The following is a 24,235-nucleotide window of genomic DNA, read 5'->3' on the forward strand; positions in this document are numbered from 1 at the left end:
TTGTCACTAGCCCAAGAAAATATGCTTAATATACATTACTAAAGGCTATGCATGTGTTAACCTTGTTTTAATGCCAAAAGTTTGCTTATGTGTCCACAATTTCTTTAAGACCTCCTCAGAAAAAGAAAAAAAGACCTCTCAGAAAAGGATCTGTTTGCTTTAATGAATATTGTTGGGTAGAGACACAGTATAATGAGTGAAATGGGCAGAAGCAAGAACTCCCTACACCTAAGTGACTCCAAGAAGAATGAATGTCCATATTTAGATGGTACATTATGAGGACTTTAATCTTTCCTTAACACAATAATGTTTTCTTTGGCTTTTATTCACATGATGTCTAAGTATATTTTCCATGCAGGACAGTTCTTCAACCTTGGTGTACAGTAACTGTGTAAATTTTTTCTTTCAGTGGCAACCTATAATCTTTATTTTTTTTTTTGGCAACCTATAATCTTTAAAATATGGTAAGCATCTTCTCTGTTTTGAAGGGGATATGACAATAAATCTACCAGATGGAAAATCTTGTCAAAAGTAGAAAAGCAGGGATCCCTGGGTGGCGCAGCGGTTTGGCGCCTGCCTTTGGCCCAGGGCGCGATCCTGGAGACCCGGGATCGAATCCCACATCAGGCTCCCGGTGCATGGAGCCTGCTTCTCCCTCTGCCTGTGTCTCTGCCTCTCTCTCTCTCTCTGTGACTATCATAAATAAATAAATTAATTAATTAAAAAAAAAAGTAGAAAAGCAAAAAAAAAAAAAAAAAAAAGGGGGGACGCCTGGGTGGCTCAGCAGTTGAGCGTCTGCCTTTGGCTTAAGGTGTGATCCTGGAGTCCCGGGATCGAGTCCCACGTCGGGCTCCGGGCAGGGACCCTGCTTCTCCCTCTGCCTGTGTCTCTGCCTCTCTCTGTGTGTCTCTTATGAATAAATAAATCTTTAAAAAAAGTAGAAAAGCTTTAGTAATTTTTTTTAAGCTTTAGTAATTTGCTCAGTGTGATGGTTTTATCCTTTTTTTTTTCCTCTCCCTTGGTCTATAATAAAATTGTTACAGCAGTGCAAAATAAAATCCTATGTATAAAAAAAAAAATTTCAAATGCAGAGAGGGGCCCCTGGGTGGCACAGTTGATTGAGCATCTGACTCTTGGTTTCAATTCAGGTCGTGATTTCAGGGTCTTGAGATGGAGTTCCTGTCAGCTCTGATCTCAGTGAGGAGACTGCTGAAGTTTCTCTCTCCCTCTCCCTCTGCCCCTCCTTGCTCACTCTCTCTAAAATAAATCCTTAAAAAGAAAGTTTTCAAATCCAAAGATATTGAACATGATTCTTTGAAGGGTTCTGAAGACATCAGATCTTAGATAAGACAGGCACAACATTAGGGGAACTCTGGAAGATTCCCCTTTATCTTCTGTGGCATCTAGGCAGTAGTTCACTCTGTAGGCAGTTTCTGCATTTCACAATCTGCAGATGGGGGAGAAAAACCCTGGAAAACTATTGTGTATTAGTTATCAATTCCCGTGTGACAAATCACCTCAAAACAGTATAAAACAACAAATACCATATCACACAATTTCTGAGGGTCAGGAATCTGGGAATGGCCTATTTGGGTTCTTCTGCCTCAGCATCTTCGCTGTCTGCTGGGGCTGTAGTCTCTGGACTTGCCTGGATCTGGTGGATCCATTTTCAAGATCACTCACACAGTCGTTTGCAGGTTTCAGTTCCTTGGCATGGGGGCCACGGGGCTGCTCAGGGCAGGGCTTCCCTCCAAGTGTTCCAAGAGAAAGCCCAAGATGGAAGCCACAGTCTTCTATAGCATCATCTAGGAAGTGACATACCATCAGTTCAGCTGTGTCCTATTGGCCACATGAACCAACCCCAGTACATTGTGGGAGGAAAATACAAGGGTGGGAATACCGGGGGGCAGGGATCTTTGGGGGGGCATCTTGGAGGCTGGCTATCACATATGGTTCTGAAATAAAAATTCTCGGGATCCCTGGGTGGCGCAGCGGTTTGGCGCCTGCCTTTGGCCCAGGGCGCGATCCTGGAGACCCGGGATCGAATCCCACGTCGGGCTCCTGGTGCATGGAGCCTGCTTCTCCCTCTGCCTGTGTCTCTGCCTCTCTCTCTCTCTCTCTGTGACTATCATAAAAAAAAAAAAAAATTCTCATGCCTTTCTGAAAATTCAGTAGAAAGTAATAATGCATGTCAGGTCATTGCCCACCTTCCCCAAAAGATGTCACAAAATGTTCAGTTTACAGTTTTGTGGGCATAACTAACATGCATATATCATGGAGCATGGATTTGGGAAGTAGGAAAGAAGTCTCTGGAAGATAGTGCTTTAGTATTTTAGATAGTTCAGACTATAATACAGTAATCAAAACCAGTTCTTAAAGTTTTGAGATGAATCCTAACCTTTTATCAAGATTTATATTAAAACTTGAAAGAGGGCAGCCCGGGTGGCTCAGCGGTTTAGAGCTGCCTTCAGCCCAGGGCATGATCCTGGATCGAGTCCCACGTCGGGCTCCTTGCATGGAGCCTGCTTCTCCCTCTGCCTGTGTCTCTGCCTCTCTCTGCACCTCTCGTGAATAAATACATAAAATTAAATAAATAAATAAATAAAATAAAACTTGAAAGGAATATTTCCCTTCACTACAATGTGAGTAGAAATTAATATATTTTTAGATCTGTCTTACAACATGTATTTTGTAATTTGAGTATATTTCAATCAAAGGCAGGTAGATTTCTAATTAACCTGGTAAAGGAAAGGTAGGTAATAATCCCTGCTGATAATTTCATATCATTCTACATTTATAATTTAGAGGGCAAAATGATGAGAGAAAAAAAATCCAAAAGATTCCAATGCCTCCAACTCTAAGGCAATGTTTCAGTTACAGGATCTAATTTGTAGTATGCCCACCCAAGAGGTCTAACCTTTGTTGCCTAGGATATTCATGTTTAAAGCCATATAAGTGATTAATACTTTAAAATGAGCATTTCAAATCATTAGGGTAATAATCACTTCATAATCTCCCCAAACTCTCAAACACAATCCTTTCTGGCCTTCACAATTTAACCCAGATCTACAGATCTACAGATCTCTTCCACTACTTTATGAAGCCAATAATATTTTCTGGATTGGCATTTTTCCCAAAGTTTTTGTTACTAACACACTTTTGTTACTACCCAGAATTTGTTTTATACTGATTTTAGTAAGTAGTGTCCTTCTCCTTGGGCCCTCTGAGTTCCCTGGCAAAGCACAGGCTAAAATCCAAAGAACTGCCTTACTTTTGCAACCATAATGCTGAAACGATTTTTCTCCTCTAATTCCTCTGTTAGAGAAAAAAATTGTGTGGTGGGGAGAGGTGGAGAGAATAAATCATATTGCTGGATGAAAAGCAGGCACTCAGAGACAAAACGGCCCTGTGTGGAAAGGAGACCATTTTCCTGGGCCTCTCCAGACCCTGCCACCTCAAAAGTGCCCCCAGAAGTGGAGCTGACCCCCATGAAAATGGAAGCTATGACATATTCCAGGAAATGTGACACATGAGCCTTGCAGTTTGACTTTATACTGTTCACGTCTCTTGATTATCTTGAAATGAGAAAGCTGTAATTAAAAACTTTCAAAACACCAGTGGCGCAATGTTTGTTGAACAGATTTCATATGGAACTAAGCCAAAAACAGAAAAGCCAGATTTCTTCTAACCAACCCCCTCAATCCCAATTCCTTTCACAGTGGTACACAGCAAAGAAGCTTGAGAAAGGCACACAGCTTTCCAGACCTTTTATTGAAAAATACAAATAGTTTTACAGCATGCTACGCATTGTTAAACGTTCTGCTCTTCTGTTAAGTGTGTTTTAGAGATCATTCTATACTACTGCATTGTGGCATTACTATATTATTCTAACAACAGCATAATACTTTGTAGCATGAATGTGCTGGGATCTACCCAATCATCTCTCTTTTTTTAACATTTCATTTTATTTATTTATTTTTAAAGATTTTATTTATTTCTTCATGAGAGACACAGAGAGAGGCAGAGGCATAGGCAGAGGGAGAAGCAGGCTCCATGCAGGGAGCCTGATGCGGGACTCGATCCCCGGACCCCAGGATCATACCCTGAGCCAAAGGCAGGGTAAACCACTGCAGACGCTAAACCACTGAGCCACCCAGGCAACCCTAACTAGTCATCTCTTGATGGCGGGCTGCCAATGCCGCTGTGAGCACCCTTTTGTGCACATCCTGTGCTGCATGCCCAGGTCTGGAGAGGAGAGGCCCACAGGCTGATGTTCCTGTACACACTCTCTGGGCACATCTTCCCTTTCTTCCATTTCAATGGAATTAAATGTTGCCACTCTGATGTTTTCTGAGCAGTATCTTTATCAGAACAGACAGTAAATCCAGAGATGGCATGTATACCATCACCCACACCTTATAAACCCTCACATCTGCATCCATTTCAGTGCCTGGCCATGACCGGTAATTGATAGATGTTGGAGAGAGAGGTAAGAGCTAACTGGATACAAGGAGTATGAAATGAAAGTATTCATAACCCCAAGTCCCTCAAGTTAGAAATCAGGTCTTAACTTGGTTAGTGAATCAGGATTTAATTTGATCCCAACTTCTAGATGTAAGGTCCATCTAGGAAAAGTTTTAGCAAATTTCTTAGTTTGGGCAGAGTTGTGAGATGAAGATTCTTACTTCACTACTGACATCTTTTTTTTTTTAGATTTTATTTATTTATTCATGAGAGACAGAGAGAGAGAGAGAGAAAGAGAGAGAGAAGCAGGCTCCATGCAGGGAGCCTGACGTGGGACTCAATCCCAGGACTCCAGGATCATGCCCTGGGCTGAAGGCAGGCGCTCAACCGCTAAGCCACCCAGGGATCCCCTAAGCCACCCAGGGATCCCCACTACTGACGTCTTCTAAAGGAACTGTATGAAATGAAGGGACAAAGAAAATGTATGATTCAAGACCAAACAGTTATAGGCATATTTGCATTCATCCAGAGTTTACAGCATTATATATATGCATTGTAATGTAAAAATATACCAAATATATCATACCCTCTGCCCATTGTCTACAGATTACATCTTTGATGGGCAGCTGAGCAAGCAAAGAAGGATGGCTTCCTTTGGGCCTGGAGTGGAAGCACTTCCTCCAGGCGGCAGGGCAGGGGACAATTCTGCCCCCAAGGTCCAGAGGTGACATGGCCCAGCTAAGTAGCACTGGCTTTGAAAAGGAGCAGATATAGGGGATGGGGAGGCTGATCCCATGGACCACTGCATACGACTGGGTGGTGGTTTTGCAGTTTAGGAAACCAACAGGACAAAGAAGTGGATACAATAAAGCAACAGAAGTTACAAATGAGTTTGTCACTTTGTGGAAAGAAAATGATAACTTTGAAATTCCCTAAGAGTGGTGATATTTCATCCTTAAATCTCATAACAAAGGACCAGGCTTAGTTAACAGTATAACAAACACTCACATGTAAGGATAAATTGTCGGTGGATCCTTCAGTCAACAGATAATCATGGAGCACACGAGGGCTAGGCCCTGTGCTCGGTGTTCCAGATATAATGGAACATAAAGAGCTGTGATTGCCACAGGAGCTAACTTTTCCCAGGAGTACCAGGAACAAGCCAGCAACCACACAGCTGTCCCTGGTGTCCCCATCTGAGCTGAGCCTGGTGATGCTGGCTCAGGCCCTCTGCCTGCTTTGGTCAGTCAAGTCCCTGTGTTCTCCACTACCCCCTGACCAGCCTTGGGCCCACCTCCTTGCCCTACTGCCCTGGGGCTACCAGAAATGGGGAGCAGTAGTTCTATACTAATTAGAAATGGCCTTTTAGGTGATTTGTTTTCTTGCCTTCTTCCAAAAAGGAAGGGTTTATATCACAACATTTATATCACAGCTCACTCCTTGGGCATCCTCAGAAACGAGACTCTCAGGAAGGGGTGTGGGGAAAGGGCTTGCGTGCCAGTGAGCAGAGAACTCGATGTGACCCTTCACGCAGGCCTGGCCAAACATGGACTTTACTGTGTAAAGCAGCTTTAAGTTCAGGACCGGAAAAGAATCTCACCTTCTGAATAGTAAAATAAACCCCCAAACCAAAAATCAAAACAAACAAATGGAAGTAAAAAAAACCCTTGGATGACAGCATGTGTTGGCACAGCAGTATCTAACATTTTTTGGGGGGGTGGTTACAGATAATGCAACACCAACCTTACGAATATTTTTTCCAACCATATGAATATTAAAAAAAAAATGTTCCCAAAGAGTTAAAGAAAGTCCAGGAAAAGAGAACAAAAGTTCCTTTTTGTTTGGGCAGGGTACTCTGGTAAGTTTTTCCTTTTGCACAGAAAAGAACAGGTGATATCGAAACTGTGCTGACCTTCACATAAGACACCTGATTTCTGTCAAAGGGCAACCTGAAACCAGAGAAAATATTTAATTTTCTTTCTTTGAAGGGAAAACCGTGGAACATCAGACAGTTATTTTAACAAACTTTTCTTATGGAAACGACCAAGTTGCTAAGAACTAGGCATTACCGGCATCGTTTGAGGGCTCACATGCTTTTTGATTGTGTTAGAAAGTTGATTTACTTAAGACTAGACCAGTGGCTTCAGGTATATTGGCCTAATAAACAAAGCTGACAGGAAGATTATGTTGAATCACTTCAGAGATGTGAGAACCATCAATTAGCACACAAAGCTCAGTGCCCTTTCTTTTCTTTTCTTTCTTTTTTTAAACATTTATTTTTATTTTTTTAAGATTTTTATTTATTTGTTCATGAGAGACACACACACACACACACACAGAGAGAGAGAGAGAGAGAGAGAGAGAAGCAGAGACATAGGCAAAGGAAGAAGCAGGCTCCCTGTGGGGAGCCCAATGCAGGACTTGATCCCAGGACTCCGGGATCATGCCCTGAGCCAAAGGCAGATGCTCAACCACTGAGCCACCCAGGCATCCAGTGCCCTTTCTTTCAAATAGTAAGGACACAGGGAAACTTCAGGTTAGACTAAACTGTGTGTTCATCATGGCCTTGTGTAAGAGAATAGGCATCAAAGTGCTGAGGTTATTCTGTCCTTACTTAACATCATATGTGGAAACTCCCCTCAGGCCTTCTCTTTGGGTGCCTGGGCCCCAGGTTCCTCTGAATCTGGTTTTTGATGCTGGAGATGGAGGCTGTCTAGTTTCTGAATATCTTCTATAAGACCATTTCGAAGATCCTCATTGTTTCTCAGAAATTCTTTCACCACTTCCAGTTGATTTAAGATCTGCAAGAGGAAACCATACAGTGCATGGCTTAGATCACTTTATAGCAGGCTCATAACTCAGAGGAAAAACTTACTAGGTCCAAGACTGGCTTCTGCTCCTGTGTCTTCCAATAGCTGGCTCTGGGCCACACAATGGGGGGTTTGTTTGTCTCCTCAAATTTTTTTGCTTTTAAGGGCTAATATCCAAAATATATAAAGAACCCGTACAACTGAATAGCCAAAAACTTCCTGAATAGGAACAAAGATGGACAAAGGACCTGAATAAACATTTTTCCAAAGAAGATGTATGATTGGCCAACAAGTACATGAAAAGGTACCTGACATCACTTGTCATTAGGGGAATGCAAATGAAAACCACAATGAGATCTCACCACATGCCTGCTAGAATGACTATCATCAAAAAGACAAGAGATAACGAATGTTGGAGAGGATGTGGAGAAGAGGGAGCCCTTGTGAACTGTTGGTGGGAACATAAATTAGTGTAGCCAGTATGGAGAACAGTATGGAGGTTCCTCAAAAAATGAAAAATAGAATTACCCTATGATCCAGCAGCTCCACTTTTGGGAACACATCTGAAGGAAATGAAAACACCACATTGAAGAGATTATTTGCTCTCCCATGTTCATAAGAAGCATTATTTACAATAGTTAAGACATGGAAACAACCTAAGTGTTCATCGATAGAAGAATGGGTAAAGAAGATGTGGTATAAAAAAAAAAGAAGAAGAAGAAGAATATGTGGTACATGTATACAAAGGGAGATATTACTCAGACATCAGAAAGAAAGAAATCCCACCATTTGTGATAACATGTATGGACCTAGAGGGCATTATGCTAAGTGAAAGAAGTCAGGGAAAGACAAATGCTATATGATCTCATTTATATGTGGAATCTTAAAAAAAAAAAAGCCCCCCAAACAGACTCATAGAAAAAGAGATCAGATGTGTGGCTCCAAGAGGCAGAGGGTGGGAGGAGAGGGAATAGGAAGAAGGTGATCAAAAGGTACAAAGTTTAGTTATAAGATAGATAAGTACTAGGGATGGAATGTACAACACGGTGACTACAGCTCGCACTGCTGTGTGATACATAGGACAGTTAAGAGAGTAAATCCTAATATTCACCTCACCAGGAAAAGTTTCTTTCGTTTGGTATCTAGATGAGCTGATGGATGTTCACTAAACTTACCATGGTGATCATTTCACAATATATACAAGTCATGCTACATGTCACCATAAATTTATATAATACTGCATGTCAATTATATCTCAATAAAAAAATGGGGAAAACTTTAAAAGTTCTTTTTTGCTTTAAAATCTCCTACATTTGGGGATGCCTGGGTGGCTCAGTGGTTGAGTGCCTACCTTTGGCTCGGGGCATGATCCCGGAGTCCCAGGATTGAGTCCCACATCAGGTTCCCTGGGGGGCCTGCTTCTCCCTCTGCCTGTCTCTGCCTATTTACTCTCATGAGTAAATAAATAAAAATCTTAAAACAAACAAAAAAAACCTCTTATATATGTAGGAAATAGCCATATATCTATCTATATATGTGTATGTACACACATATACACATACATATATGTGCACGTTTGTATACATATATAAAAATAAGAGGCACCGGGTGGCTCATTCAGCTGGGTAGCTGACTCTTGATTTTGGTTCGCATCATGATCTTTTTTTTTTAATTTAAAGATTTTATTTACTTATTCATGAGAGACACAGAGAGAGAGGCAGAGACATAGGCAGAGGGAGAAGCAGGCTCCCCGCAGGGAGCCTGATGTGGGACTAGATCCTGGAACTCCGGGATCATGCCCTGAGCCAAAGGCAGACGCTCAAATGCTGAGCCCTGAGCCACCCAGGCATCCCAGTTCATGTCATGATCTCTTACTTGTGCTCTTTCTCTAGCTCTCTCTCAAATAAATAAAATCTTTAAAAAAAAATCAGTAATGATTTTAAAGAATGTGGAAATTCCTTATATGTTTTTCAGCCACTTACTACACTTGACATGTTTTAGCTGAATTGTTGAACCTGCTGGAGACAAACAGAGCACTATGGGTTGGCAGGTCCACATGAAGAGGTCTTGGGTGGTGGCTGGCTGCTGCTGCAGATGGGCTCATGGTGGACATACTCCATACATGTCCCAAGGGGCCCGAGCAGCTGCTGCTCCCATTTGGCTCTGAAGCGGAATGCATTTTACAATCACAATTATACAAGCAGAGTGTATTTTAATGGGAACTCCTTTTTATAATGCTGTATATCACTGAGGCTTGTCAACTGAACAGAACAGAATGGAGATGATGAGCTCTCTCTGCTGTACGGTCCCTGGCCATCCCATGCTCCATGATATGTTGGTGCAAACTGTCACACTAAATTACCACCATTAACCATTTTTTTCTCAGCCTGGCTTTCCAACAGTAGCCATACTGTTTTAATGAACAGCAGAAACAGGTCTTGTGAAACAGTCACTGGAAAAGCCTGTGGTCCTAATATAAGCACAGTATTTCTAAATTCCTAGATGCCTGGTTTTTCCCATATCTTAGTATCTCCAATGAGAAGGTACCTTACCGTTGATAGTGTCTCACAATAGATTGGCAGTGTTTTTTTTGTTTGTTTGTTTCTTTCTTAGAAGTGACTGGATTAATGGCGTCTCACAGTCGATGGCATTCTAGATTCACTGAAATCTGGTTTGTCAAATCCTCTGACTTTGTGGAAACTAACCCTAAAGAACACGGATGACCATATATGGTACAGAACCTTCAAAAGACAGTAAGTTCACATATTGTGGAAAGCCAACCTTCAACTTCTTTGAGATAACATCACAATCTATCCTAACTTCCATTTTGATCAATCAAAATATCAAGAGACATGTCATGCTCTACTGAACAGAGAGCATGAAGAATGAGAATTTATCAAGTCTACCTAGAGATTTTGGGGACCCAGAGGACAAGCCAACTAACCCTAATTTCCTGTCTATAAAACAGAGATAATGAGGGTTCAAAATTTATAGCTGCTAGCTCCTCGGTGATATATGATCTGCAGGGCCACATGTGGAAAGGCCTAGAAACAGAGCCTTGAGACCCCCGGGGCCAGCCCTCACTCCCCAGCTGCATGGCCTGGTGTCTGTCAGTGCACGCTCCTGGTGGTTGCTGCCTCACATGCAAAGCAGCGGACCTGGTCCCTGCCAGGTTCCCTGCCAGCTCCTAACTTACATAGACTCCTGGCTTGAGTGCACTGCTACTGATATATTTTGCTGTTTCTTACACTAACAGGAAAAAATAACTACAGCTCCCTGAGGAGAGTAGACAGAGCTAGTGATGCCTCTGGGGCCTTAAGTCTGACCCCCCACCCCATCCCTGGTTGTCTTCTCCTGTTCTAGGCTGCTTCTGACAAAAGCAGCAGAAACAAAACTCAGACTGGTTCTAATGATATTTTGAAATAAAGTATGACAAAACACACAGATTTAGAAAATAGAAGACTTAACCATTTTCTTCATCGCTGTCAATGCCTATGGTGTGCTGGGCTGGGAGCATCCAAAAACCAGGGGCTCTCAGTCCCTCTGCTAAAGGAGCTCACTAAGTTGAATGAAGCATCTAGGTCAAGGTCAGAATAATTAACAGAGGCCTATGGAGCAGTGAGGAGCAGGGCTTAATGAATGAAACACACACTTTGTATTAAAGAAACACTTCGCCTGTGTTTAAAGAGGTTACCAGCAAACTAATTTTCTTGGACAAGGTAGAATGGAGAGGTAAAATGATTTGTCCAAGATCTCCTGGTGATCTAGAACTCTAATCCAGCAAGTACTGGAATCTGTCTGAAGTTTACTAGAATATAATTCTACTACTGTTCCTCCCCCCACTTTTTTTATACCTTGCATCTAACAAAGAGGATTCATTTGTCCTGTATTCCCTAGCAGGACTTAAGACCATCATCAGTCGGCACTGTCCTAAGCTGGAAACCTTTAAACCCTCCCTTCCCACTTTCTTCCAGTCCCATGTCACACTCCAAATACTCTAAGCAGCCACTAAGAGCCATCAGCCCTGCCCCAGCAATGCCTCCAGATTCCAGCTCCTCCCCTGCACCTCTAGTTTCTATCTTTTTTCCACTCTCACATGGCTGTGACAGCCTCCCGCTTGTCTCCAACCCCCAATGACCATGAGTTAGCTTTCTAAAAGCCACATTAGATCTATTCAGTTTACTCTTTCTTGCTTAAAAACACTTGTGTGTGTGTGTGGGGGGTGCCTGGGTGGCTCAGTCAACTAAGCATCTGCTTTCAGCTCAGGTCATGATCACAGGGTCCTGGGATCGAGCCCCACATTGGACTCCCTGCTCAGCGTGGGCTCTGCTTCTCCCTCTCCCTCTGCCTTTGCCCCCCTACTCATGCTTGCTCTCTTTCTCTCTCAAATAAATAAAATCTTTAAAGAAAACAACCAACCAACAAACAAAGAAAGCATCTGTTTGCTCCCCACTGCTTTTTAGGAACAAGGCCCAAGTCCCTTGCAACAGCACAGCAAACCTTCTAAAATATGGCTTCAAGCTAACCTGACTGACTTCGCATCTGACCATCACTCCTACACTTGCCTTCTCACTGCTCAGATCCAAGCTATTCTTTTATATGTCTGCAACTGCTGCTCCTTCGGCCCAGGATGCCCTCTGCTCTTGCTAGTTTGCCAAACTCTTGTGTGATTCCGCTAGTCCTGGTTCAATGGCACCTTCTCAGCAAAGTTTTTTTTTTTTTTTTGCAATCCCCCCTGACCTGCAGAGAAGCCCCAGAGCCTTTTGTTCAGAATCTTGTTGTAGCCCTCACCATGTTGTCCCATTCTGTGCATACTTTGGGAACTCAAATGTTCGCTGACTGAGGGAAAATATTTGTGTAAAGGTAATACTAGTCTGTGTCAAAAGAAAACTTTCTGGCAATGGGTTGATTTCTAAATCAGAAACATAGCTGGCAGTATGTTAAAATGAGCGACTCTTCCTCCCTGGCGCATTTCTTTGATTTGTTTACTCACACAGAGTATAGGATGCTTTTTTTTTTTTTTTTTTTTTTACCTCTTCAGGCAACACGTCTTGTTCTTGTGCTTGAAGATAGATCTCTTGAAGTTTTTCCTTTAGTAATTCCATTTCTATTTCGTTGACTTGGCTCTCACTCAGGTAAACTCCTGTTTCATATTCACAGCCATCTCGCTGATCTTCTGCAGGGATGTGAACAGCCCAGTCAGATGTCAACAGCTGTTGGATTACCGAACAAATATGTGAATGATGGAAAGGGAAAGATGTTTTACTGGATTGCTCAAAGAACTTAAAACTAAACATCTTTGACTGGATCCACTTTAGCAATATCCTGTGACCAGAGAAAAGCTTCTCAGCATTGGAACAATTCTGGATTTCATATCAACATTTCTTCCCCCTGCTTACATTCTAAAATTTCATTTAAATCTAACAAACTTTAAATTCTAAATGAGTGAATGCAGTTGCCTTTCCCACTTTTGTTCTTTATACCAGAACCGTTAAATCTGATTTTTACCTGTTCTATTCTAGTGTACGCTGCCACAATCTCTGGGATATTCTTGAATTCATTCAGGAAATTTTGGATCTTCATCTGAAAATCTCGAAGCCACAGAGAAGACACTTTCATCTCTGAAGAATGCATGATCTCGTTACGACACTTAATCACCTACAGAAAGGCAAAAAAAGGTTTCAAAGTCAAACAATGGGGTAAACGGAGATTTTGTAGTTCCAATGGAAAATTCCAGAAAGGCTTTGTTAACTACAAAACCCACAAGTGTGGCCTGTAGTTGTTATCAGGGTTTGAGGGGATGTTTGACCGCCTGCTACTTGGCAGTCATTGGAGTGAGAAACACAAACAAGCCTACAATTCTTGCTAACTCTTGAAATCTTGTTACTGGCTGGTTCTCTCTTACACAAGCCCCCAAATCTCTTAACTTAAAACTACCGGCCAAAGAGCAAGAGTATTGTTTTCTGGCTCTGGGTACACCCAAAGGCTGAAGCAGACAATGTGAAAATCTTTTGAATATTGTTGGAGCTCCAGGAAGCTGGGCCAAGGGAGTGTTTTGATGTGGAAATTCTGATGAAAAGAAAATCAGGGATGCGTGGGTGGCTCAGCAGTTGACCATCTGCCTTTGGCTTAGGGCATGATCCCAGAGTCCTGGGATCGAGTCCCACATTGGGCTCCCTGCATGGAGCCTGCTTCTCCCTCTGCCTATGTCTCTGCCTCTCTCTCTCTCTCTCTCTGCGTCTCTCATGAATAAATAAATAAAATCTTAAAAAAAAAAGAAAAGAAACTTCTGCCTATATTTTGGCAAACAATTCTCTCTCTCTCTCTCTCTCTCACACACACACACACACACACACACACACACACATTTTTAAGTAGGCTCCACACCTAGTGTGGAGCCCATCACAGGGCTTGAACTCACAACTCCAAGGTCAAGACCTGAGCTGAGATCAAGAGTGAGATGCTTAACTGAGCTACCCAGGTGTCCCATGTCTCATCATATATTAATATGTAATTCACATAAAGTCTTCTACATTTTTAGTTAAGAGACACAAAGGGGTCAGGTCTATACTGGGACAGTTTTTGCCTCTGCTGATATCACTCAAGATTCTCAGTCCTTTCAGCTGCTGGCATGCCAGCGAAATATACATGTGTTTCTCTGCATATTATATATCATCCAGGTATGCTACATACTCTTTTTGAAGAACCTCAGAGTAATAAATGTGCAAGAGTTGCTCTCTGGTGAAATAAAGTCTAAAGCCTCCAGAGAAAATATGACAAGCATCGTGATCTATTCTGACACTGTCTGTCCATTAGTGTTTTTATTTCCTTCAGCTCCGTGGACCTTGCTCTTGCAACTGTCTAGCTGAAGACATTCAGAAGGACAGGATTCAAATGCTGGCATACGACAGAGTGACACACTGCTTTCCTATTTTTTTTAATGGGGAAGATTACGTTATGTTTATGGCAAACCAGAAAAGAGAAATCTGTGGTTTATCTATTTTGGCACCGAACACTATAAAATCAAGGTGTTGGGAAACTTCAGTGAGGGAGAATTAAGGGGTCCTATATTCACACGCAGCTTCTCCGACGTACAGAAGGGGCACGCGCCATGATCCCCACTAGGCCTCCCGCCGCTGGTCTCATCTTCACAGTCCCCTCGACCTGCCTAACTCTCACTGTATGGTTTTAAATCCAACGGCTCTTACCTCTGTGACTTTCTTTCGATCAACTGTGAAGTGATCGCAGGAGTTGATGAGACTTAAAAGAGCAACGGCATCACATTCCTCAGGGCCTGTTTTGTCCGTCAGTCCTCGGGGCATGAAGGCCTACAGCAGGGGAGGCACAACGGACGTGGATACCAGAGGCTCCTCCAACCCCAGGAGCTAGTGGGGCAGGTGTGATCTGCCTGTTTCCCGAATGATGACCGAATTCTCTTACTGAGTTTTCGAGGTTGAGCCTCATGAGTCAAAAACACAAGTCAGGAACCAGTGTCAGAGCTAAGCCTTGGCCAAGGGCAGTAACCGAAGGGCTGCTCTGCCTGTCCCTCTGCTATCAGAAATACTTAAACACTCGACAGAACTGGTTTCCCATCCTTTCCCAATGGGGTATAAGCAGGCAGCAAGGGTAGGAAGCACCAAAGTTTCAGTGGCTGAGCTGTTGAGAAGGTTATTTAAAATTTAAAAATAGTTACTCCCAAGTGGGAACTGTAAAGATGACTTAAGCAAGGGGTGCCTGGGTGACTCAGTTAGTGAAGCGTCTTCCTTTGGCTCAGGTCATGACCAGGGTCCTGGGATCAGGCCCTACACAGGGCTCCCTGCTCAGTGAGGAATCTGCTTCTCCCTCTCCCTCTGCCCCTCCCCCTGCTTGTGCGCGCGCTCTTGCTCTCAAATAAATAAAATCTTAAAAAAAGTAAAGATGACTTGAGCAAGTTCAGTATGATGGTAGCACAAAGTTAAGAGCCTGGGCACTGCAGTGTGACACAGCTGGGTTCACATCCCAGCTCTGCCACTTGCCAACTGTGCGGCCCTTACTCTCAAGATTTCTCATCAGTAAGTAGGGGATAAGTGTTGTCATCACCCTCGAAGGATGTTGTGAGAATTGAGTTAATGCAGGTGAACCACTTGCATGGTGTCTGGCACATGCTAAACCATAAATGTTGGCATAGATTATGTTGATGGTACTAGGCAAGCATGACCTATTTAGGAGTTACAGATGGAATCTTAGGGTTTGAGATACTCGATACATCAGAAGGGCCTTGTTCTAGCATAAGCTTGCCTTTTGTAGGATTTTAAGGCATGGACACCCAAAATGGTATCACCACAAGGCTTGGGCATGTTTCTTTCCTGAAATAGTCCCAAAGTTACACCTGAATGCAACAACTTTACCAAGCTCAGAAGCTCACCAGTGACTAGAAAAAATGACATATGAAAGACAGCTTGCAGTAAGAACTCCAAATAAAAGGAACTGTTCCCTTGAAAAGAAACACATCTCAGGAGGCAAGCAAATGCAGTGCTTCCTACAGTGCTGCTCATGATGAGATTCCAAAAAGGGCTTGTGATCAGGGCCCACACACCCCAAGGAGAGTCTCAGCTACGTTCCTGACAGTGGTAGAATCCTTTCTGGAGCCTCACATACTTAAGAAGAACTTTGTAGGGGTGCTTGAGTGGCTCGGTCGGTTGGGTGTCCACCTTCAGCTTAGGTCATGATCCTGGGGTCCTGGGATAGAGCCCCAAGTCAGGCTTCCCATTCATGGGGAATCTGCTTCTCCCTCTTCCTCTGCCCCCTCCCCATTGCATGTGCTCTCTCTCAAATAAATAAAATCATTAAAAAAAAGAACTTTGCATGCACTGAATGGCCCATATCGAAAGGTACAGTAAGTAGTGAGTACCATTACTCTTTCCATGTCTTAACAGCCACTGACATACTGAGCCTCTGAAAGTCTACGATGGATGCTCCGATGTTTTTTGTTTTTTAAAGATTTTTATTTATTTATTTAGAGCACCCCAACAGGGGGAGGGGCAGAGGGAGAGGGTGAATGAGAATCCCAAGCAGACTCAGCATTGAACACAGAGCCCAACATGGGGTTTGATCCCATGACTCTGAGATCATGACCTGAGCCAAAATCAAGAGTTACAGGCCCAACCGACTGAGCCATCCAGACGCCCATGGATGCTGCGATGTTAACATAGAAGTTAACTCATGTATTACAACCAAACTAGTGCAATGAAACTGCAGGAAGAAAAATTACTTCAGCTCCTCCTGGGAGGATGATCCCAAAGTTATAAGGGTCTTAGGTGCCTCAAATCCGGGCACAGTTTTTCTTTTCCATGACAAGGTGCATTTTCTCACCAATATGGGTTTGTCTTTTCCACATTCTTGCTTTAGTCTAGTAATTATTTCCCTTTCTTCTGAACTAGAAGATGACAAGGGAGGCTCTGCTGCCTCCTTGCCACTGAAAGGAGTTTCTTAAAATGGTGCCAAGTGCCACTGTGTTCTAGACATCAAATGCACAGCAGCGGGAAACATGTGTTACTGCCTCCCATGACCCTCTCCTGCCTCTTCAGTGAGTAGATGTTTTGTTTTGCAAAAACAAACAGGGGCCAGATCTGGCTCTGGAAAGGAGTTTAGAGTTTCTTCTAAAGACATCAGGAAGCCTCCCAAGGGTCAGAAATTAGAAAACGATCTAATTTCCCCTCAAAGACTACGTATCCTGCCATGTGGAGAACCAACCAGGGGGTGACCAGATGCCACCAGAGCAGCAGAGGTGGCTGGGTGAGAGGCTGAGGCCAGAGGTCAGGCAGGAGGTGGAGAGAAGGAATCCAAAAGTATTTTGCAGCTGTAAACAAGGGGGCAGTAAGTGGGAGAGATGAAGCGAGGGTGGTTGTAGGTAGCTGCTGCTGGGGTGTGGCCACACTGCAATGGGTTGGGCAGTCCAGGTGGCAAGTCCTGCTTGAGAATCCAAAGTGCCCAGGGGGTAATAAGGAGAGGGGTTGAGCATGCTAGATAGGGGCACCTGGAGCTCAGAAGAGAGGGCAGGGCTAGGGGCACGAATTAGGGATAGCATGAGTGTAGTATTTGGTGGTGAACTCCATGGGCCAGGGCAGTACTGCCAGAGGAAAAGAGAGGGACAGAAGAGGCCTGAGAAAGGCCGGCTGAGGACGGGAAAGAGGCTTTGGAGGAGGAGCCAGGGAGACAAGAGACCCATGGGGGACAATGATGACATAAAGCCTGAAGTGTTTCAAGAAGAGGGGCCAGTCATGCAAAATGCCCCTGAGGAAAGAGAGATGGGGCTGGAGAACTGAAGCCCGACAAGACCGATGCCGGGGGCTGGCAGAGGCAGAAGCCACACTATAAAGGGTTGAAGAGTTACGGGCAGCTGGGGAAGAGAGAGCAGGCATAAAACCCTTTCTGAGAAGCTCCACAGGGTATGCATATGGGAGGCAGATACAGAAATGGGGACAGAGCTAGAGGGAATGGCTCAGGGAAGCTTTACTTTCTTTTTAAATTTTATTTTCCAAATATATATTCAAGCAGTTTTATTTTTTAAAACGGCTTTACTGAGGTACAATCCACATACCAAACAATTCACTCTTTGAAGCATATGGTTCTCTGTGACAACATGAATGGATCTTGAGGGTGTTGTGCTAAGTAAGTCAGAGAAAGACAAATATTGTGTGATCTCACTTCTATGTGGAATCTAAAAAAACAAAACCAAACCAAACCCAAGCTCGTAGATATGGAGAACAGGCTGTCAGAGGTGGGGAGTGGGCAAAAATGGGTGAAGGGGGTCAAAAGGTACCAACTTCCAATTATAAAATACGTAAGTCATGGGGATCTAATGTCCAGCATGGTGACTATAGTTAATAATACATACTGCATATTTTAAAGTTGCTGAAACAGATCTTAAAAGTTCTCATCACAAGAAAAAAAAACTTTTTCTAACTCTGTATGCTGATGTGGCAATCATTTCTTTTTTTTTTTTTTGCAATCATTTCTTAATATTTACTCCTATCACGCCATTAAGGTATACATCTAAAACTGATACAATGTTATATGTCAGTTATACCTCAACTTAAAAAAATGTACAGTTTCAGTGGTTTTGAGTATATTCACAGGATTGTGTCACCATCACCAGTTGATTTTAGAACATGTTCAGCACCCTAAAAAGAAGCCCTATACATCTGTTAGTTATAATCTCCCTCTTACCCCCTGGCCTTAGCAACCACTCATCTTTTTGTCTCTGTGTTTATGCCCATTCTGGACATTTCATATAAATGGAATCATACAATATATGATTGGCATCTTTCACTTAGTATAATGTTTTCAAGGTTCATCCAATGTCCTAGCATGTATTCGTACTTCATCCTTTTTTTTCAAGATTTATTTTTATTTATTTGAGAGAGAGAGAGAGAGGAGGGGAGAGGCAGAAGGAGGAGAAAGAATCCCAAGCAGACTCCACACTGAGAGTGGAGCCTGATACCGGGCTCAATCCCACGACCCTAAGATCATGACCTGAGCCAGAATTAAGAGTCAAATGCCCAACTGACTGAGCCACCCAGGTGCCCCCACTTCATTCCTTTTTATAGCTAAATAACATCTCATTGTATGGACAAGGCACATTTTGCTCATCCATTCATTGGCTGATGGACATTTGTGTTGTTTCCACTTTTTGGCTGCCATGAATTGTGCTGCTATGAACACTCATGCACAGGGTCTTGTGTGGATGTGTATTTCCACTTCATCAAATACAAACCTAGAAGTGGAATTGCTAGGTCATATGGTAACCCTATTTACTATTACAGTAACCCTATTAATATTGTCTTTTAAAAATTATTTATTTATTAAAAATTTTATTTATTCATGAGAGACACAGAAAGAGAGGCAGAGACATAGGCAGAGGGAGAAGCAGGCTCCCTCCAGAGGAGCCCCATGTAGGACTTGATCCCAGGACCCTGGGATCACGACCTGAGCCAAAGGCAGATGCTCAACCATTGAGCCACCCAGGTGCCCAATAATCTTGTCTTTAAAAAAAAATTTTTTTTAATAAACCAAGACAGTATTAAAGCTATCTGTATGGTGGTGGGAATAAGCTCGGGCGGGGAGAGAGTGGATCCCTGAGGCCTGAAAGTCCATGGGCAGGTGGGAAGGGGTATGATCCAACATACTAGTGGAGGGCCAAGGTGGTAAGAAGATAAATGTCCTTCCTTCTTTGTAGCAGAAGAAAGATGGTGCACATGGCGGGGGGTGGGGGGGTAGGTTTGTAGGTCTGGTAAAAAGATAAAGCAGGTATCTGTGGGCATGTATCAACTCCAGGAAAAATGCACAAAGTCAGTAGCTGGGAGCGAAGGTGGCGGAATGGGAGCGTGGCATGGGAAAGGCAGCAACAACTGTCCCCAGGAACAGGAGCCCTATACAGAGACGTGGCCAGACCACTGGGGCTCATGATTAAGAACTAAAAGTGAAACCAGTCAGCTCCCTTGTGACATTATTCCCCTGAGCATGATCAGATGATGGTGTCATCAGGGCTGCAGTTGGGCCATGCAAGTTCAGAGAAAGGAGGGAAAAAAGGAGGATATGGTTGGAGAATAAACACTTGGATTGGACTAGAAGGTCTGTTGGTGACAGCAACAAAAAGGTGCATGAACAGGTGACATGGGCTTCAAGAGAATTCCAAGGGTATGAAAGCAGTAACAACGACCACACAGGTGAGGGATAGTCACAGTAAAGGGCAGAATTTTAAGTTTCTTTCTTTTCTAGGTAAAAGTAAAAGTTGGGAATTCTATGGTGGCAACAACAAAAAAGAAAGAAAGAAAGAAAGAAAGAAAGAAAGAAAGAAAGAAAGAAAGAAAGAAAGAAAAGGGGAAAGAAGGTGTAGATATGGTGCGTTTACGGATCCATGATAGCCACAAGTCTGTGGCCACTGATCAAGTCCAACTTCCTCATTTTTGAGGTTAGGGAACACAACAGCAGTTAAGCTAGGACTCTGATCCTTGCTTTCCAGGCACCAAGCCTGTGCCTGTTGCTAATTAGTGTGTAGACTGACTATAAAAGTTAATTTGGGTTAGAAGGTGACTTTGCCCAGCCCCACCTGCTACTGGGCTTCTGGAAAACATTAAAAAAAAAAAAAATTCCCCAATTGGGGAAGTCACAGCTAGGCAAGTCATAGTGCCAAGATCTAACAGTCTATCTGGCTGCCCATTCCACCTGACCTCCCCAAAGTTTTATGCCTTACCTGGGCACTTGAAGTCCTTTCTGTTTTAGCTCTAACTTCCCTTGGCTTCCTCTGCTATCCTGATGGCACTCTACAGTCAAAATGAGCTACTCAGGGAGCCTACACTCAAGAACGTTTGCCTTATGTGTTTCTCCCTCTGGGCCTGTGCCCATGATGCTCGCTCTACATCTTGGGTCAGTGTCTCTTGTTGAAATCTTTCCAATAGATTTCCAAGCAGGGGTAGCAAACTTAAATGCCTTGTTAGTAGTAGCAAGCTTCTACATCGCTAAGCTAGATCGGATGCAGTACAACAGCTCTGAACCCCCTGGATCGTAGATCAAACACTCATTCCTCTATCTCTGCGTCTGTTTATGAGGCTCTAGGATCCAGGTGACCAGCTACCTGGTGACTCAGCCACCCTCCGGAGCAGGTGCTTACCTTGGCCACCTCCCAGGCATCAACGGGCCAGCGGCGCGGCTGGCAGTTCCCCCAGTGGACGTCTCCATTCCTGTTGGTGTGGTGTTTCAAAATCTCCCGTTTCCACTCCGCGCATACCTGACACTGAGGCTGAAACTACAGGGGGCGGCGGTGAGAAGGGGCCCGGCAGGGAGGGGTGGCGTCTTGGGCAAGTGAGCCCGAGGTTTTGCGGTCAGCGCCGCCCCGGGGAGGGCTCCGGACCCCGTGCTCGGGGACCAGGACGGGGGCTGGGAGTAAAGCCAGGGGCTCACCTGGCGGGCCCGCGGGCTACACCGTGAGCCGCTGCGGCAGGCGGCGCGGGGGCCTAGGCTGGGAGTGGCGGCGAGCAGACCGCGATGGAAGGCGAGTACCTCGCGGGCGACGAAGCCCTGCAGGCAGCCGCGCAGCAGCAGCAGGCAGTGGCCCGCCTTCACCCAGTTCTTGTACTCGGTGCAGTTGAGGCGCGCGGCCAGCTCAGACAGCACCATGTCCCCCTCGGGCCCCGCGCCAGGGGCGAAGAGCTAGGGGGCGAGGGTCGAGAGGCGGGGCGGACGGCACTGCGCAGGCGCGGGAACCTGGGCGGTGTCGTCAGCCAGGCCCCGCCCGGAGCCCGCCCCCATGTGGAGGCCGAGGCAAGGGGGCGGAGCCTTCTGGCTTAACGGATACGCCCGCCCCACCCCAGTGTTAGGTGGCAGCAGACGCGAGTCCTTTATCCAGTGCTGGCCCAGAGCTTGTACCTGAGTAACAGCCCGTTTGTCTGTTCCCCCAAACTGAGACCCTGCCAGTACCCGATTCGACTCCCTCTCCTGTTGTCCGTGCTCTTTTATTGTAGAGATGTGCAAGATGCTCAAGGCACAGTTTTTGAATGATGCATGTTCCTTGCATTATACAATTCTATAAAGTTTACTTAGTTCCTAAGCCCAACAGGTTGGCTGTAGCAAATAAAGGCATTACTGCAGTGTGACCGCTGGTGGCCTATACCACGTGTCTACCACGCACTTGCAGTGTGCCAAAGTGACACAAAGCTTAACAACATCCGCCATTAGGCCATCTAGCTGAAGCAAACAGGACGACGCATCCCGGATGGGTTTGTGGAGGGCTGCACTGCCCCAAGCCGTATAAGGGCTTCTTCCACTATTGTCCTGAGGCATCCAGCTTAGATGATGATTTAGTAGTCTCGGTTACAATTAGTGCTTCTTACCTAAGGCAGTCTTAACTTCCAAGTAAGTGCCTTGAGGGTCAGAAGGCAATGGACTGTCAACTCTGTCATGACAAGAGGTTCTTTCAGTTTGGGGGCTATTTAGTGAGCTTCTTGAACTTGGAAAACTTTAAGTTGTGTGTAGTCAAAAGGCTCTGGGAGAAGAGTCTATAGACAGAACCTTCGCTGACTTCCTGGTTAAAAGCAAAGTGGCACAGTGTGTAGGGGAGCTCTAGCTCTGAATTCAAACTGCCCCCTTTTAACTGTTTGATCTTAAGCAAATAATTTTGATCTCAGCAAATTACTTCATTTCCCTGGGCCTCAGTTTACTCATCTGTAAAAGGAGGGTACTATACCTACCCCACTGAGTTGTTGTGAGAATTAAACACACATTGAAATACTTAGGATAGTGCCTGGCAATAGTAAGCTCTCAGTAAATATTACATTGTTCTAAATGTGCCCTTCCACCAGTCATATTCCTGGGCAAGGTATGTGAACAAATCACTGGCCACTTGGAAAAGTGGACGCACTATATAGAAAATTGAGATCTGGTCTTCTGGGGTTGTGCAGCTCAATGCTGGCTGTGCTCTGCTTCTTTTTTCTTAATAACCTCAATACTAAATCCACCCTAAGTAAATTTCCAATCATTTCCTTAGACATATTGTCCACTCTCATCAAACCAAATGAAAGAGGAAATTCCACAAGAAATAATGAAATATACATTAACGTTTTTCCTTTCTGCCTCTAAAGTTTCCTGAGAAGTTCTCTTAAAATTTTCTGTATATTGATTTTGTATCACGAACTTGGATAATATACATTAAAGTAAAATATAACGGGTAGTTCTTTGAGGAAAAAAAGTCATGAAAGAAAGGAACATTTTGGGATGCCTGATGGCTTAGCGGTTGAGTGACTGCCTTCGGCCCAAGGCGTGATCCTGGAGCCCTGGGATGGAGTCCCTTATCGGGCTCCCTGCATGGAGCCTGCTTCTCGCTCCGCCTATGTCTCTGCCTCTCATTCTGAGTCTCTCATGAATAAATAAAAAAAAAATTTTTTTAAAGGAACTTTTCTGTGTAGAAATTGGATTCTGGATTTACCAAAATTATACTTCTTGAAGTTATCAAATTAATCATGATCCAAAGAGTTACTAACAAATGATTAGTATTCTGTGGCTGAATGAGTTACTGTATTAACTTCAACAGTTATTAGTGGTATTTAAATTAAAATCAGCTATGCTTTATTCTGCTTACACTAGCTCAGAGTTAACTTTCAAACATAAGGTTCAGCCCTGCTATTTAAAAACTGGGTATGTTCTGTTGAATTTTTCATCTTCCTCACTAATTCTGAAAGTACTTCTACACCTTCCAAAATGGCATTTCAGTGAATGAAAAGAAAAAAAAGAGAGAGGGCAAATCAGAACTAATTTCTTCTTTCGAGATCAAACTAATGCTAAACCAGATTACTATCTAAAACATCTCCGTGCAAATTAACTAGAGAGAGTTGGTAGTTCTCTGAAACTTGTATAAATTTTATTACCAAATATACTAAAATCACATTGAAAACACCCATCAGAGAAAATCACTATGGGCATCCCGTCCCTTTGATTGAACCTGGGTAACAAAAAGAGGCAAAAGACATGGTTTATCCTGAAACCTAAGATTTGAATTCTAGTGTTTTCAAGCTTTAATAAAGTGTATACCAATTCCAAGTACCAAGCATAATATCAAAATTTGTATTCATGGGTTTATCCTTCTTAAGCAATGAAAGCAAATTCTGCTCGCTGAATCCTACCTTTTGATTTGCACGAGGCATTCAGAGGAGTTATAATCAGAAAAAAGTGTCCGCTGAATGCATCATGTTTAAAAAATACAATTAATGTTTCAAAACCACACTTAAAAGGGAGAATATCTGAAAAGTTTACTCCTTCATAAAATTTGAGACAATATCATCCTGCAGATAAAAATACATTTCTTGTATATACACGTAGGATTTCTACATGAAAGAAAGGACTCAGCTACCAACAGAAAAGGGCTGATCCTTGATAAAGACACGTTAGAGATTGCCAAACTGATGTGATTCCCGTTGTAAGGAGAACAG

The 24,235-nt window shown here is 43.6% G+C and overlaps 1 protein-coding gene across 3 annotated transcripts; it reads right to left on the reverse strand.

The window, feature by feature from the left end:
• Positions 1 to 1,052: 1,052 nt before the first annotated feature.
• Positions 1,053 to 21,782, reverse strand: CXHXorf38 (chromosome X CXorf38 homolog). 3 transcript variants are annotated; one of them, XM_041741661.1, is made up of 7 exons: positions 21,216 to 21,763; positions 20,926 to 21,060; positions 14,483 to 14,602; positions 12,783 to 12,932; positions 12,308 to 12,487; positions 7,079 to 7,265; positions 1,053 to 1,805 (listed from the first exon to the last, which is right to left on the reverse strand). In XM_041741661.1, exons 1-6 carry the CDS (start codon positions 21,429 to 21,431, stop codon positions 7,104 to 7,106), a joined length of 963 nt encoding a protein of 320 aa, XP_041597595.1. In that variant the 5' UTR covers positions 21,432 to 21,763; the 3' UTR covers positions 1,053 to 1,805; positions 7,079 to 7,103. The 3 variants fall into 3 exon arrangements, with proteins under 3 accessions (XP_041597595.1, XP_041597596.1, XP_041597597.1); XM_041741662.1 differs by lacking the exon at positions 1,053 to 1,805 and adding an exon at positions 3,753 to 6,413; XM_041741663.1 differs by lacking the exon at positions 1,053 to 1,805 and having other exon boundaries at positions 6,833 to 7,265; positions 21,315 to 21,782.
• Positions 21,783 to 24,235: the final 2,453 nt, after the last annotated feature.

Source organism: Vulpes lagopus, chromosome X (assembly GCF_018345385.1).
Source record: "Vulpes lagopus strain Blue_001 chromosome X, ASM1834538v1, whole genome shotgun sequence".
Taxonomy (NCBI): Eukaryota; Metazoa; Chordata; class Mammalia; order Carnivora; family Canidae; genus Vulpes; species Vulpes lagopus.

Excerpts from the sequence above, each read along its gene's own strand:
- CXHXorf38 (XM_041741661.1), bottom strand. The coding sequence starts at position 21,431 with ATGGTGCTGTCTGAGCTGGCCGCGCGCCTCAACTGCACCGAGTACAAG. Across the intron at positions 14,603-20,925 it reads ATGCCTGGGAGGTGGCCAAG|GCCTTCATGCCCCGAGGACT; the intron begins GTAAGCACCTGC and ends CCCCTGCTGTAG. Across the intron at positions 12,488-12,782 it reads CGTACACTAGAATAGAACAG|CTGTTGACATCTGACTGGGC; the intron begins GTAAAAATCAGA and ends GTAATCCAACAG.